This window comes from Galeopterus variegatus, unplaced genomic scaffold (genome assembly GCF_000696425.1).
Source record: "Galeopterus variegatus unplaced genomic scaffold, G_variegatus-3.0.2 Scaffold3892, whole genome shotgun sequence".
Taxonomy (NCBI): domain Eukaryota; kingdom Metazoa; phylum Chordata; class Mammalia; order Dermoptera; family Cynocephalidae; genus Galeopterus; species Galeopterus variegatus.
This window is the reverse complement of record NW_007730003.1, coordinates 80740-93226: the sequence shown is the minus strand read 5'-3', so window position 1 is coordinate 93226 and position 12487 is coordinate 80740. Positions and strand designations below refer to the sequence as shown.

The 12487-nt window shown below is 50.9% G+C and overlaps 1 protein-coding gene across 1 annotated transcript in view; it reads left to right on the top strand.

Annotated features, from left to right (window-relative positions):
- The window catches only part of ABCC6 (ATP-binding cassette, sub-family C (CFTR/MRP), member 6), a 52763-nt gene extending 43288 nt beyond the window's left edge, over positions 1 to 9475 (top strand). Inside the window, exons 25-31 of the mRNA XM_008586231.1 lie at positions 1229 to 1355; positions 2522 to 2623; positions 3587 to 3733; positions 5851 to 6009; positions 6082 to 6248; positions 8355 to 8549; positions 8794 to 9475. Of these exons, the coding sequence (XP_008584453.1) occupies positions 1229 to 1355; positions 2522 to 2623; positions 3587 to 3733; positions 5851 to 6009; positions 6082 to 6248; positions 8355 to 8549; positions 8794 to 8902 (1006 nt within the window). The 3' untranslated portion in view covers positions 8903 to 9475. The remainder of the gene's footprint in view (positions 1 to 1228; positions 1356 to 2521; positions 2624 to 3586; positions 3734 to 5850; positions 6010 to 6081; positions 6249 to 8354; positions 8550 to 8793) is intronic.
- The last annotated feature ends 3012 nt before the right edge of the window (positions 9476 to 12487 follow it).

The following is a 12487-nucleotide window of genomic DNA, read 5'->3' as shown; positions in this document are numbered from 1 at the left end:
ACCTGACCTGCCCCTTCCTTGTATCCTGGCCTAGGAAGGAGGGACCTTACAGACATTTAGAAAGCACCTACTGTGTGCAAAGCTTTATTATTTTCGTGCTGTACATGGTATATCTTGTTTAATTCTCTCAACTGTAATCGGCCATGTATTACTTCGTTATACAGATGGGTAAACTGGGGTTAAAAGTGAAGGGAATCTCCCAAGGTTAGCCAGCTACGAAGTGACAGACCCTAGGTGGGTTGTTGATCATTTATTCATTCATTAGTTTGTTCACTGAAACACAGCTTTTGGAAAGGGTGTGTGCTTTCTTGCATCAGTCAGGGAAATATGGCTTCGAATCCTGACGTTTGTTACATGTGTGACTTAGGCAAGTGCCTAACAGTCTTAGCCTCAGTTTTCTCATCTGTCAAATGGGAAAAACAATTCCCTCCACCCACCATGTTAGGAGGACTAGATGTTATATTTTAAAGCTCAGAGCTCCCTGAGGACAATGATTTTTATCTGTTTGGTTCACAGCTATGTCCCTAGCACCTCAAACATGCTTGTCACACAGTAGGTGTTCAGTGCATATCTATTGAATGAATGGATGGTAGAGTAGGAATTCAACAAGAGGAGTGCTTGTTTATTCAACCATTCAAGATGTATTTGTTGAGCACCTACTATATGCTGAATCCTGTGCTAAGTACTAGGGGGGAGCCAAGAAGGAGAGTCAAGGTCACTGTCCCTGTGGAGCTCACGATCTGATGGAGACCCATAGTCAACAACTGACTCAACTGTTTAGTTATAGATTGATGACCATTGTGAAGGACATCATCTGTGACGTTAGCAAGAAAAAGGAGGTGCAATCAAGGAGGGCTCTGAGAGGAGGTGATGTTCGAGCCAACTTGTACATGGACATGTTGCCAACATGAAGATGGAGGTCAGGGTTCAGGCTGGGGCAACTGTGAGAGGACATGGCTTGCTATATCCCAGGGACAGAAAAGCAGCAGCACAGTAAAGCTCTATCAAGCATTGGGTGTGCCAGGACCTGAGCTGGGCTCATGTGACACGGAACAACGTCACCTTCTCCCAGCCACCGAGTTTGGGTGGGGTCTTGGATGTAGACAAGACTACTGCTGGGACCCCCATGGGTACAGAGCTAGCACGTGACCTGTTATTGTACCCAGAGAAGCAGGTCCCAGAAAACAAGGGCACCCACCAACCCACTGTTACCTGCCTCCCTTCGCAGGTGGCTCGCTGCCAACCTGGAGCTCCTGGGGAATGGCCTGGTGTTGACAGCTGCCACATGTGCAGTGCTGAGCAAGGCCCACCTCAGCGCCGGCCTCGTGGGCTTCTCTGTCTCCGCCGCCCTTCAGGTACTCCCAGCACCCCCAACCTGGGCTCAGGGGTGTAGGCAAAACTGGAGACAGACCCCTGCCAGCAGGACCTTCAAGGACACCCAAGTCCAAACTACCAACCAGTGAGGAAAACACAGCTCTACAAGAGCTGACTTAGCTGAGGGAATCTTGCCAGGACTTGGGCAAGAATCCTCCTTCTCGGAGTCTCGGTGTGCTCATCTGAAAAACGGGCGAACAATCCCATCACTTCTGATGTTATAGAGACTAGTTGAGACAAAGTATATACAGCACACTTCTGGTGCATGGTTAACTTTGTATTCACTATGGAGAACAGCATGTCATGTCAGGGCATGACATCTACATATGTATATATACGTGTAAGTAGCATCATTATGAATGAGGCATCGTTCTCGGAGCTGTATAAATATTAACTCATTTCATCCTGCTCATGGCCATCAGGGAGGTACTATTACTGTCCTTGTTTTACAGCTGAGACAACCACAGCAACTAAGCTTAAGGATAAAGTAAGAGGACGGGGCGGGACAGGGCGTGGTATTTTTCTACTGTGCAGCCTGGGAAGGTCTCTCTGAGGAGGTGACCTATGAGCTGTGGCCTGAAGGAAGTGAGGGAGGGGACCAGGGAGAGGGCACTCCAGGCAGAAGGAACAGCAGGAAGAAGGGCCCTGGGGGTGTTAGAGGAGGAGCAAGAAGGTGGGTGTGGCTGGCGAGGGTGGGTGAGGGTGGGAGTGGAGGGAACAAGGTGGGGAGAGGACAGGGCTGGGGCTCACAGGCCCTGGTGAGGAGCTTGGAGCAGTTCCAAATACAATGGGAAATCAGTGGTTGTCTAGCCCCTACGGGGACACTGTCAGAACAGAATCAGCAGGCCTGGGTCCTGCTGGGTGTCCTTGGGAGGCCCAGGTGCCCTCTCTGGTCTTGTCTCCCCACCAGTATCAAGAAGTTTTCCTATCTGCTCCGAATACTCTGGTTTTACTGAAGGAAGGGAGGGCTCCTGTTGACTGAAGCCAAATCCCATCCCCTTGGACCCTGGTCCTCAGACCATCCCATTCTTGTGTCCCTTCTTTCTTCCCCCGGGGTCTGGCCTCCCAGGCCCTGCTGCCTTGGGGGACTGATGCAAGCCTGCAGGTGGCCTCCCCAAATCCAGCCTGAGGTGTCTTCTCATACCAGGTGACCCAGACACTACAGTGGGCTGTCCGCAGCTGGACAGATCTGGAGAGCAGCATCGTGTCAGTGGAGCGGATGAAAGACTATGCTCGGATACCCAAGGAGGTGATGGGTGGGAGACGGGGCAGGGGGGTGCCCCAGCTGGAATGTGCAGGGCAAGGCAGTGGGGCCCAGGTTGACATCTGCCCTGGGCACCCTCTTCTCCCCCCACTCAGCCCGCACCACTGTAGGCCAGACAAAGATGACAGCAGTGGTTAAGAGCGTGGGGTGTGGAGCAGAGTCAAATCCTGCTTCCTTTGCTTCCTAGCTTGAGCAAGGCAGGTCACCCATCTGAGTGACAGAGGGCCATGAGGAACAGCAATGCAGGGCAGTGTAACAGCAACATTATATTAGAGTGACAGCAACATTACTGCAACATAACTGCAACACTACAGTAACAGAACAGCAGCATAGCAGCAATGTATCAGCAACATGATAGCAACAATACAGTAACATGATAGCAACATGCCAGCAACATTATAGTAACAGAACAAGAACATAATAGTACTGGGTTTACTGGGGGGATCAAATGAGATCCTGCAATAATGGACTTAGTACAGTGTCTGGCCTACTGTAACCATCCAATATAAATCCTTCCTCTTATTAGCCCCATTTCCCAGGTGGAGGAACCAAGGCTCCAGAGAGTAGAAAGATCTGTTGAAGATCCCAGGAATAGCAAATAGCACCATTGGTCTCCACACTATACAGTCCTGTCCTTTTCACAGAGACAAAAAGGACCGTCCACTCTTACTACAGAAAGAGAGGATATTTTTCACAATAAACAGTGGTTAATAATAAAAGAGATTAAAGTGAGCCAACAGCATCATTATTTTTATGCTTCCAGACATTATTTTTGTTAGCCTTGCTATGTGCCATACCCTCTCTCATTTAATTCACATAACAACTCTATAAAATAGCAATAAATATGCCTATTTTGCAGAAGAGGGAACTGAGGCTCAGAGAGGTGGGCCATCTTGTGAGAAGCCCTAGAGGAAGGCTCCTCTGACTCAGTGTCCCCTCCTGCTCCAGGCCCCCTGGAGGCTTCCCACCAGCGCATCCCAGCCCCCCTGGCCTCACAGGGGGCAGATCGAGTTCCAGGGCTTTGGGCTGAGATACCGACCCGAGCTCCCACTGGCCGTGCGGGGTGTATCCTTCAAGATCCATGCTGGAGAGAAGGTGAGTGGCTCTCCCCCAGCGTCTTCCTCATGGAGGCCAGACCCTGAGCACCAGCTGCCTCCTCAATGTCCCCACCTCAGGTCACCTAGTTTTCAGACCCACCACACCCTAAACTGGACTCCTCATCTTCCCCAAACCTGCTTCCATCTGGTGACATTCCCCATCCATCTTGATGTCCCCAGATGAGGAGGCATCTCTCCAACTTCCTTCTTTCTCTAACATTAATTGGACACCTAGTACGTGCTGGGCAGCATGCTAAATGCTCCTCCATACACATTATCCAGTTGCATGGGATGGGTTCCTGGCTTTGCTATGGGCAACCTTGGGCAAGTCAATTCATGTCTCAGTCTCAGTCTTGCCATCTGTAAAATGGGAATAATGATATTGACCTCATAGAGTTTTTGTGAACTTTGAGTTAATACATATAAGGTGCCTAGCACATAGTAAGCACTTCAGGATGTTTACTACTGCTTTTATTAATTATTATTTGCATTTTTACTCTCACAACAACCCTATGAAGAAGGTACTAATACCCCATTTTACAGATACCTAGTCAGGCCCCTTCGTTGAATCTCTTTCCCCTCTCCCCACTACAGACAGTTCCTCCCTGCTGCCCTCCCTGTCCTTCCTCCACTGCCCCAGGCTCCCGACTTGAGCCCCCAGCTTCAAGCCTCACCACCTGCGGTCTATTCTCTTGTGATCTTTGAGCCCATTGTTCCCCTGCTTGAAACCTTCCACCAGCTCCCAGCTTCCCTCAGGGTAAAGTCTAAACTCCTGCAGTTGGCATTCAAGGCCCTGCCTAACGCAGGCCTTACCCCCACCCCCACCCCCTCATTGATTACTGTTCCAGGGCTTAGCCAACATTTGCAGAGTAGCTGCCTCTGGGCCAGGTGGGCACATGGTGCTACAAACTCAGTGAACTCCCTAGTCTCGTAAACCCACCTGGTGTGATTTACCTGGAGTCTTCCCCCTCCCCAAACTCCTACTCATCCTTTAAGGTTCCACTCAAGTATCTCCTCCTCCATGAAGCCTTCCTTGATTACCCCATCAAGCCCTATCCCAGGCAGCATGAACAGCACCTCCTTACTTACCTCAATTACTACAGATCTGGGGCTTTTTCATCACACTATATTAAAATTAAGATTACCCAGTTGCACTATTTCCAAGACCAGACAGTGAGCACTCTAGAGCAAGGACTCTAATTTCTTTATTCCTGGTGCCTAAAAGTGTACCTGGCATACAGTGGGGTAATCCACGTTTCATTCATTTATTAAACAGTTGAACCTTCCCATGTGTCAGACACTGAGGACGCAATAGTAGCGAGAGAGAGAAGGATGGGAGGAAGGATGGAGGATGGACAAAACATGTAATCCACGTTTCATTCATTTATTAAACAGTTGAACCTTCCCATGTGTCAGACACTGAGGACACAATAGTAGCAAGAGAGAGAAGGATGGGAGGAAGGATGGAGGATGGACAAAACATGGAGATGGAAGGAAGAATAAGGAAGTGTGGATGGATGCATAGAAGGAAAGATGAGGAATGAATGGAAGAAAAGATGATGGATGGATAGCCAGGATGGGGTGGAGGAAAGGATGAGAGGTGGGTGCATCGGGTGGGGGGTGGGTGCATAGGGTGTGGAGGTGGATAGAAGAACAGAGAGACAGACGGAAGAATGAGGGATGATGGAGAAGTATGGATACAAAGGTGAGGAAAGACAGAGGAGCAGAAGGAAGTGTGGGGGTGTAGAGTGAAGGAGGGAAATAGATGGAAAGATGGGAGAGATCAGGATGAAGGGAAGACAGCGAAGGATGCACTGGAAGGTTGGATGGATGGATGGATGGATATATGGAAAGGTGGACAGATGGAAGGGTAGATGGAAGGATGGGTGCTCAAAGGATGATGGACAGATGGATGGATCTTGGGTATGGGGAAATGTCTCCCAAATATGAGGGTACTTTGAAAAATTTGTGGAAAGACAGAATTGAAAGATGATACAAATCTTTCTGTGAACTTTTTGAAGTACCTTGTGGTGGCCATGACCTGTCTGGGCTGTGGCCCGCCTTCCTCTGGCCGGGCCTGGTCAGAGCAGGCCTTGACCTCCCACCCTCTGGCAGGTGGGCATTGTTGGCAGGACCGGGGCCGGTAAGTCTTCTCTGGCGGGGGGCCTGCTGCGTCTCCAGGAGGCGGCTGAGGGCGGGATCTGGATCGACGAGGTCCCCATTACCCACATGGGGCTGCACACACTGCGGTCCAGGATCACTGTCATCCCCCAGGTGAGGCCAGTGGCAGGGGGGGAGGGGAGGCATGGTGGGACCCTGCTCTAACCCGCTGCCCCTCCTGGCCAGGACCCCATCCTGTTCCCCGGCTCTCTGCGGATGAACCTGGACCTGCTACATGAACACACGGATGAAGCCATCTGGGCAGCCTTGGAGACAGTGCAGCTCAGAGCCTTGGTGGCCAGCCTGCCCGGCCAGCTGCAGTATGAATGTGCCGACCAAGGTGACGACCTGAGGTATGGTCACCCCTCCATAGCCAGGACCTGTAGGGAGCTGGGGTGGAAGTGAGAATGTCCAGGCTCCCCCCAGGGCATTGAATGGGACCTCAGGAAGTCTGCTTCCCGCCATGAGATTATCCACCCTATTCTATTAATAATCATACATCCTATCCATCCCTTATCTGCAGTTCTAAACTCAAGCACGGTCTCTGGATACCAAGTTTCTTTTTCTTAAATTAGCTTCCTAAATTTATTTGGTGGCAAAACCCAACCTCAACTGACATGAGGCTACTTACAGTCATTATTTATTCCCCTCAGTATTATTTCACTACATAAAAAAAATGTGTTTGATATTGGACGCTAACCCCACACCCACTTGGGCTGTTGGTGTATGCCTTTTTAAAAAATTTTTTTAAGTATGGCAAAATATACATAAAATTTATCTTAATCATTTTTAAGTGCATGGTTCAGTAGAGTTAAGCACACTCACATTGTTGTACAATAGATCTCCAGAACTCTTTTAATCTTGCAAAACTGAAACTGTCTCTGTTAAACACTAACTCCTCATTTACCCCTCCGCCAGCCCCTGCTCCCCACCATTCTACTTTCTGTCTCTATGAGTTTGACTGCTCTAGATACTTCTTATGAATGGAATCATACGGTATTTGTCTTTTGGGACCTGGCTTATCTCACTTAGCATGATGTCCTCGATCATCCATGTTGTAGCACGTGGCAGAATTTCCTTCCTTTTTAAGGATGAAAAATATTCCATTGTATGGATGGACTACATTTTGTTTATCCATTCATCTGCCAGTGGACATCTGGTTGCTTCCACCTTTTGCCTATTGTGCATAATGCTTTTATGAACATAGGTGTACAGGTGTATGCCTTTTTAAAAATTGAGACGTTCTGGATTTGTAAATCCATCTGGTCCTGGGGTGTTCAGAGAAGGGACTATAGAAGGTAATGGGTTCCAGCACAAAGGAGGCAGTGTAGCTTGGTGGGTTAGTGCATAAACAGGTGCCAGACTGCCTGGGCTCAAAACAGTTGTAGGATCTTGGGAGAGTTACTCAATCTCCCGTGCTTCAGTTTCCTCATCTGTAAAATGGGGCTAATCGTACCCAGCTACCTATGTGAGGATTAAGTGAGTCATGTGAGTAAAATTGTTGAAACAATGTCTGGCATACAGGAAGCAATAAATATTTTAATCCTCAGAGCCACACTCTCACTAATCCCATGTCACAGAGTAGGAATCTGAGGCCTGAGACTTGCTCAGGATTGCCCAGCTTGTTAAGTGGTGAGGCTGGAGCAGGGCCCAGGCACCCTGATGTTTGCATGGCCATAGTAGGTTCTGGTTCCCTGAAGAAACGCTTCTACATGGAAGGTTCTGCTGTGAGAGGAAGCAGAGTGTGGCAGGAAACAGCCCCTGCCACACTGGGTCCCCAGGGGCCAGTTCCCATCTGGGTCAGGGGTCTTACTGGCTGCATGATCTTGGACCTCAACTTCCCCATCTGTCATCAAAGTAAGAGAAGTTACTTCATGCCAAGGGGTTACTCTGCAACTAGCACACACAGTTTTATATGATTTTTCTCATCTTCACAACTAAGTGAAGAAGGACCTATTAGGGGCACGCTCTGGAATCAGAGGTCCTAGGTTCAAATTCTGACTCTACCACTAACACTGTGACCTTGGGCAAGCCACTTAACCTCTCTGCATCTGTTTCCCCCTCTGGCAAAAGGAGAGAACAATATCTACGTTTGTGGTCCTTACGAGACTGGAGTCAATATATACCCTAGCACTTAGAATGGGTCTGACAGATGACAAGGACCACAGAAGAGAAACAGAAATAGCCATGATTGGAAATAGAAAATAGCCATTTCACAAGTGGAGAAACTAAGGCACAAATGGGTTGAATGACTTGCTTGCCTAAAGCCATCCTGCTCAAAGACAACCAGATGAGGATTCCCCTGAGCTCTGTAGACTACAGACCCCAAGTGTGGGGATGTGCAGCCACGCTGGCACCCCACTTCTACAGCTGTCCCAGTACCCATTTGTGGGGATGTCCTATAAATTGTGACATACAGGCAAATGTATCTCTGACCTGATTGTCCCACTCATTCCCAGCGTGGGTCAGAAGCAGCTCCTGTGTCTGGCACGTGCCCTACTCCGGAAAACCCGGATCCTCATCCTGGACGAGGCCACAGCTGCTGTGGACCCAGGGACGGAGCTCCAGATGCAGGGCGCCCTTGGGAGCTGGTTTGAGCAGTGCACAGTCCTGCTCATCGCACACCGCCTCAGCTCAGTGATGGGCTGCACCAGGTAAAGCGCCCTCCCGCAGCTGGAAGGTGTCAGGTGCACTCCCTGCCCACAGGGGTCAGAGGGGAAGGGATGCCTAGGACCCATGCCCAGCAGATACTTCCAATGTGGCTGTCAAGGTCAGGAAGCTACAAGGAAAATCAGACTCCTGGGCGGCAAACCTTGGGGCAGATATGCTGGGATCCCAGAGCTACTAAGTGCCTGGGCTGGGGTCCAAAAAGCAGCCTTGTCTCCCTCTCCCCCGCAGGGTGCTGGTCATGGACGAGGGACAGGTGGCAGAGAGCGGCAGTCCAGCCCAGCTGCTGGCCCAGAAGGGCCTGTTTTATAGGTTGGCCCAGGAGTCAGGCCTGGTCTGAGTCTGGCCCCTCAACTGTCTCCCTGCCAGGCCAGACCACAGAGCCTGCAGTCCTGGAGATGCAAGTGACTTGGGGGTCATTGATGGCCCCATGTGATGTTGAGTCTAGACCCCTCTCTGCTCTCTGGGAGGAAAATGCCAGTGAAAGTGGATGATTGTCACAGGGCATCAGACCTGGAAGGATCCAGCAGCCTGTAGGTCTGCCTGGACAAGGCCCATCCAACCCTGTCCACCCTGGAGCCAAAGTTGCTAATGGCTCTCAGCCATGGCTGCCCATTGGACTCACCTGGGGAGCTCAAAAACATTCCCAAGCCCAGGCTCCACCCCAGACCAATTAAATCAGAATCCCTGGGGCTGGGGCAGGGTGAGGCCAGGCATTGGCAAGTGTACTTTTTACAAATTAACCCTTTTATTTTGAGATCATCCTAGATTCACATGCAGTTGTAAGAAATAATAAGAGAGATCCCGAGTACCCTTTACCCCATTTCTCCCAATGGCAACATTTTGCAAAACTCCAGTACAACATCACAACCAGGATATTGACGTTGACACAATACACCCATCTTGTTCAGATTCCCCACTGTACTCGTACTCATTTGTGTGTGTATTTAGTTCCATGCGATCTGATCACATGCGTAGGTTCGTGCAGCCACCTCCACAGAGAAGATACAGAATAGTCCTGTCGCCACGAGGATCCCTCCTGTTGTCATTCTGTACCCACACTCCACCCCCTCCTTCCCCCGGAACCACTGATCTGTTCTCCGTTTTGGTGTGTATTTGTCAAGCTCCCCACACAATTCCAATGTGCGGCCAGCCCTGGGAACCACTGCCCACACCTCCTGCTGTTCCATGCCCCTGTAGATGAGCTCCAAGGGGCATCTCGTCTGAACTGGACATACAAGCCAGGTCCCCCCACACCAAGGATGGGCCCTTTCTGGGCACGAGCAAGAACAGTGCACATGTTCAGTTGCCAAAATGAGAGGAGAGGAGCCTGCACTCCTCAGCCCCCGCTGGGAGAATTTACCCAGGATTTGGCACATTTCATACATGTGCTTGTTTTAGCCAAGGACAATCAACGCACAGCTCACAGCATCGCTCATGCCTGTTTCTCACAGTGGCCAGAATTCTAATACTGGACCCAAACCAGCTTCAGGCAGCAGGAAAGAGGAAGTAAGAGTCTAAAAGAGGTTAGCTTAACGTCACACACAGATAGCTGTGAAGGCAGCCTGAGAAACCAGACAGCTCCCTCGATCCTTACTTTATGCTGGCCCAGGGTTTTGCTCGACATAATGGCATTGCTGCAGAGATAAGACAGTTAATGCATGGAAATGTGCTGTGCTCACGGGAAGTGGGGAGGGTACATACAGCCTTCCTCCACCTTACCGCTATTGACGTGGCTGGGTAATTCCCTGCCATGGGGGGCTGTCCCATGCACTGTGGGATGTGTCACAGCATCCCTGACCTCCACCCACTGGATGCCAGAAGCATGCCTGCCCTGCCCCCCACCACAGTGGTGAAGATATTTCTTCAGACACTGCCATATGTCCCGAGGGGTCAGAATCACCTGGCTAGGAATCAGTGGTCTAAGCTGCCCCCCTGCCATCAATAATCCACCAGATACTTGGGCAGTGGCTGTGGCAGTGTCAGGAGGGGCCCACGGACACCAGCCTGCTCTCCAGAACACAGGGACTGATAAGCCTCAGCCAGGTGATGGGGACTTTCTGATGGTCCCTTCTGTCACAGGGTCCTATGTTTCTCCCTTCAGCCCAGAGTAATCTAAATCTAGATCTAACTGCAGCTTCTGCCACCTTTTACCAAGATGTAGCCAGAAGCTTCTTTTGATACCTTCAAGATTGGCTCACCTGCCCCACACCCGCTGCTACCACCTATTACTAGCTTCATTTTGCAGATGAGAAACTGAGGCTCAGAGTTGACACAACTTGCCAAGCTCATCCAAATAGTTAGTGGCACAGCGGGGATTTGCTCCCGGGCCTACCTCCAAGTCATCACGGGGGATGTGGGGACAGGGGTGTCCTTCGGAGAAAGGGAAGGCACCACTACAGCACTTTTCTGTTCTCCGCATGGAGCTGAGCTGCCTGGCATCCCCCACAGAGTGGTCACAGGCAGAGGCTGCTGTGCATTTGGCAAACTCAGCCGGGATTGCTCCAGGGCCACCAGAGCCTGTTTCATGGGCCAGCGTCTGCCAGGAAGGTGGCTGGCACGTGGGAGCCAGCACTGCGAGACCTGACAAGCTGCTGCTGGGCTCACACCATGGCAACCTGGGGACCAGCCACACCAGCAGAGCCACCCAGGCTATTAACCCCCAGCCATGGGCTCCTGCCAGCAGGGCCTGGCTGGCGGGTGGAATATGGTTAGATCCAGCAAGGCCACATTGACCTTCCTTGGCCAGTGTCTGTTCCAGTAGGTTCTTTAACCTCACCCCCATCCACCTTGTCACTGCAAACACACAACTGAGAGTGCCGGCCACTGTCTAAATGCCTGCCCCACAGTCACTCGGTTAACCCTCACAACCAGAGGACGAGGGCACCATCATTCGGCCCCTTTCTAGCGTCCTTTGATGAGGAGGGTACTACCAGGGGCCCTTTTATGGGTGTGCTGTGGTTAGGCTACAAGGTCTCTTGTAGAGAAAACAGAGCATAAGTAGGTATCTGAACCCAGGCAGTCTGGCTTAAGAGCCTGTGTTTCCACTATTAGGCCACAGTGCTGCTGCTTCAGTTCACTGATAAGAGCTAACTCCAGTCTGGAATCTCACCACAAGGACAAGGAAGGAAAGGGCTTCCTTCTTTCCTTGAGCCAAGGGCTCTGTGTACATGTGCCACTGCATTTCCCCAAAACCTAGTACAGTCCGCAGCACGTAGGCTCAGTAGATGGTGATTGTGTGGCTGGCTGGCTGGCTGGCTGGCTGGCTGGCTGGATGGATGGATGGACGGACGGACGAACAGACGGATGGACGGACGGACGGATGAATGAATGAGCGAGTGAATGGCAGCACTGTGTATGAAGGTGTCCTCAGCCAGGCATGGTGCTGGGTGCTCTACCTGACCTGCTTTCACCCTCGCAACCACCAGCCAGCTGGATGTGATGACCCCAGTTGTACAGAGGCCCTAATGATTCACCCTCAGGAGATGGCCCAGTACCCGATCAAAGAAGCCAGTCATCGGTGCATGCTGTGTCCACACTCCACAGGTAGGGATTCAGCAAGGGGTAAACAGATGAACCCCTGCTCTCACGGATCTGCCATTCTAACACAGAGGGGGAAGGGGACAAGCGAGGCTGACTTCCAGGCATAGAGAGAGGCCCAAGGCAGGACCTGGGGACAGCAGTAGAAACGCTGAGTGGCTGGAGAGGCCCGAGCAGGGCCAGAGGGAGGAGCAGAGGACAGAGGTCCTGGGAAGCCAGGTTGTGCAGGGCCATGAGGTCCAGGCTGGCTACTACTGTGAAGTGGGGACACAGGAGGGTTGTGACAGAGGAGCCACACAATTGACGTATGTTTTTATGGGATCACCATGGCCGCTGGGTCGAGAACAGACTTTTTTTTTTTTTTTTTTTTTTTTTTTTTTTTTTT